The sequence below is a fragment of the Etheostoma spectabile genome, chromosome 9, assembly GCF_008692095.1.
Source record: "Etheostoma spectabile isolate EspeVRDwgs_2016 chromosome 9, UIUC_Espe_1.0, whole genome shotgun sequence".
In the NCBI taxonomy this organism is placed as follows: domain Eukaryota; kingdom Metazoa; phylum Chordata; class Actinopteri; order Perciformes; family Percidae; genus Etheostoma; species Etheostoma spectabile.
In genome coordinates this window covers 21778782-21780527 of record NC_045741.1, presented here as the reverse complement: position 1 = coordinate 21780527, position 1746 = coordinate 21778782, and the positions used below count along the sequence as shown (strand labels likewise).

Below are 1746 nucleotides of genomic sequence, written 5' to 3'. Positions count from 1 at the left end.
CTTCATTTAAAAAACAAATACAGTTCCTTTCATGTCTGATCTTCAAATTGTGTTATCTGCAATCAATTGTGCTTGTGTGTTTATTCCAGAGCAAGGACACATGGACGCCGACATGTTCTTCTACCTGCTGATCGTGTTCTCCACCATCAGCTCCCTGTACACACTGATCTGGGATCTGCGCATGGATTGGGGTCTGTTTGACCGCGGAGCTGGAGAAAACACCTTTCTCAGAGAAGAAATTGTTTACCCACACAAGGTAGAGTCTGATATGAATCTCATGTACATGGCACACAAATGCGCACACACACACACTGTAACGCTAATACTACCTGTGTCTGCGTCCAGGCCTACTACTACTGTGCTATTATAGAAGATGTGATCCTGCGTTTTGCCTGGACGATCCAGATCTCTCTGAGCACAATGACCAGGGTCCACTCTGTGGGCGACATTGTAGCCACCGTGCTGGCTCCCCTTGAGGTCTTCAGGTGTGTATCAATTACATGGCAACAATTCTTGTTACAAACACACACACCTAAAGTCACACATGGTTCTCTTTCAAGTCGCTCATCCCCATGAGCCCCTACATTGGTTTCTCATACAGTTTCACACCTCTTGCGTCAGGTTCCCCCTACTCACCCTCTCTCTCTCTCTCTCTCTCTCTCTCTCTCTGCAGGCGTTTTGTGTGGAACTTCTTCCGTCTGGAGAACGAGCACCTGAATAACTGTGGTGAGTTTCGTGCTGTGAGGGATATCTCCGTGGCGCCGCTCAACGCTGACGACCAGACGCTGCTGGAGCAGATGATGGACCAGGACGACGGTGTCCGGAACCGCTCAGGCAAGAAGACCTGGAAGAGGTCCTACAGCCTGTCGCTGCGACGCCCCCTGCTATCCTCACAGTAAGAAACAACATGGACACTTGACATCAGGCTCATGCACGCACACATTTTTATTTTAGTTTGATTTATAAACACTGATGATCAAAGAGTACAACTTACTGTAAAATCTACTGATATTAAATAGTCATGTATCAATATCCTTGAAGATATTTTACTTTTTTTATCTTTGTTGCCACCCTGTCCTTGATAAATATAACCCTAGAGTAACTAAAAACAAGGTGCTAACAAAACTGAACTTCATTTGTGTAGGTTTTGGTTTATTAATTTGACCACATCATACTATATTTATAAAAACAATATATCAGACTTTTTACTGATGAAGTCTTGAATTTATTTCCATTGTTGACTCGGATGTTTTTACAGTCCACCACCCATTTAAAAACATGGAGACAGACATACAATGTCTAAGAAATATAGAAAACAGCTGAAAGAACTAGACAATTGAATCGAATGAACAAACAACCACCAAAACGTCTAAATGATACTGATAGCCGTGTGGCTCGAGGGACAAGGTAAAAGGTATCATAGACATCACACCACAGAAGACAACGGTTGTATGACCCGGATCAAGATGCAACTCTCAATGAATTCATATTAAAACCTAAAACAACATTAAAATATCTGTTGAAAATGAAACGCCAGATAATAATAAGATCATTCTTTCATCATCTTCTAGGTCAAAAAAGGACACAAAGGTGCTAATCGAAGACACGGATGATGAGGCTTTCAGCTGAGTCCACAACGTCAGCAAGTACACACAAACACAGCCATACTATACTTATAAGGACCTCACTCACCAACACCCAACCTCGACCCTTCTCCAGTGTAGTGATATGAGTAGTGACCCCCCC

General features: G+C 43.0%; 1 protein-coding gene across 1 annotated transcript in view; it reads left to right on the top strand.

Annotated features, from left to right (window-relative positions):
* xpr1a (xenotropic and polytropic retrovirus receptor 1a) overlaps window positions 1-1746 on the top strand; it is a gene marked incomplete at its 3' end in the record, with an annotated part of 63440 nt that extends 61694 nt beyond the window's left edge. The window contains 4 exon segments of the mRNA XM_032525162.1: window positions 90-256; window positions 346-485; window positions 674-895; window positions 1572-1746. Of these exon segments, the coding sequence (XP_032381053.1) occupies window positions 90-256; window positions 346-485; window positions 674-895; window positions 1572-1629 (587 nt within the window).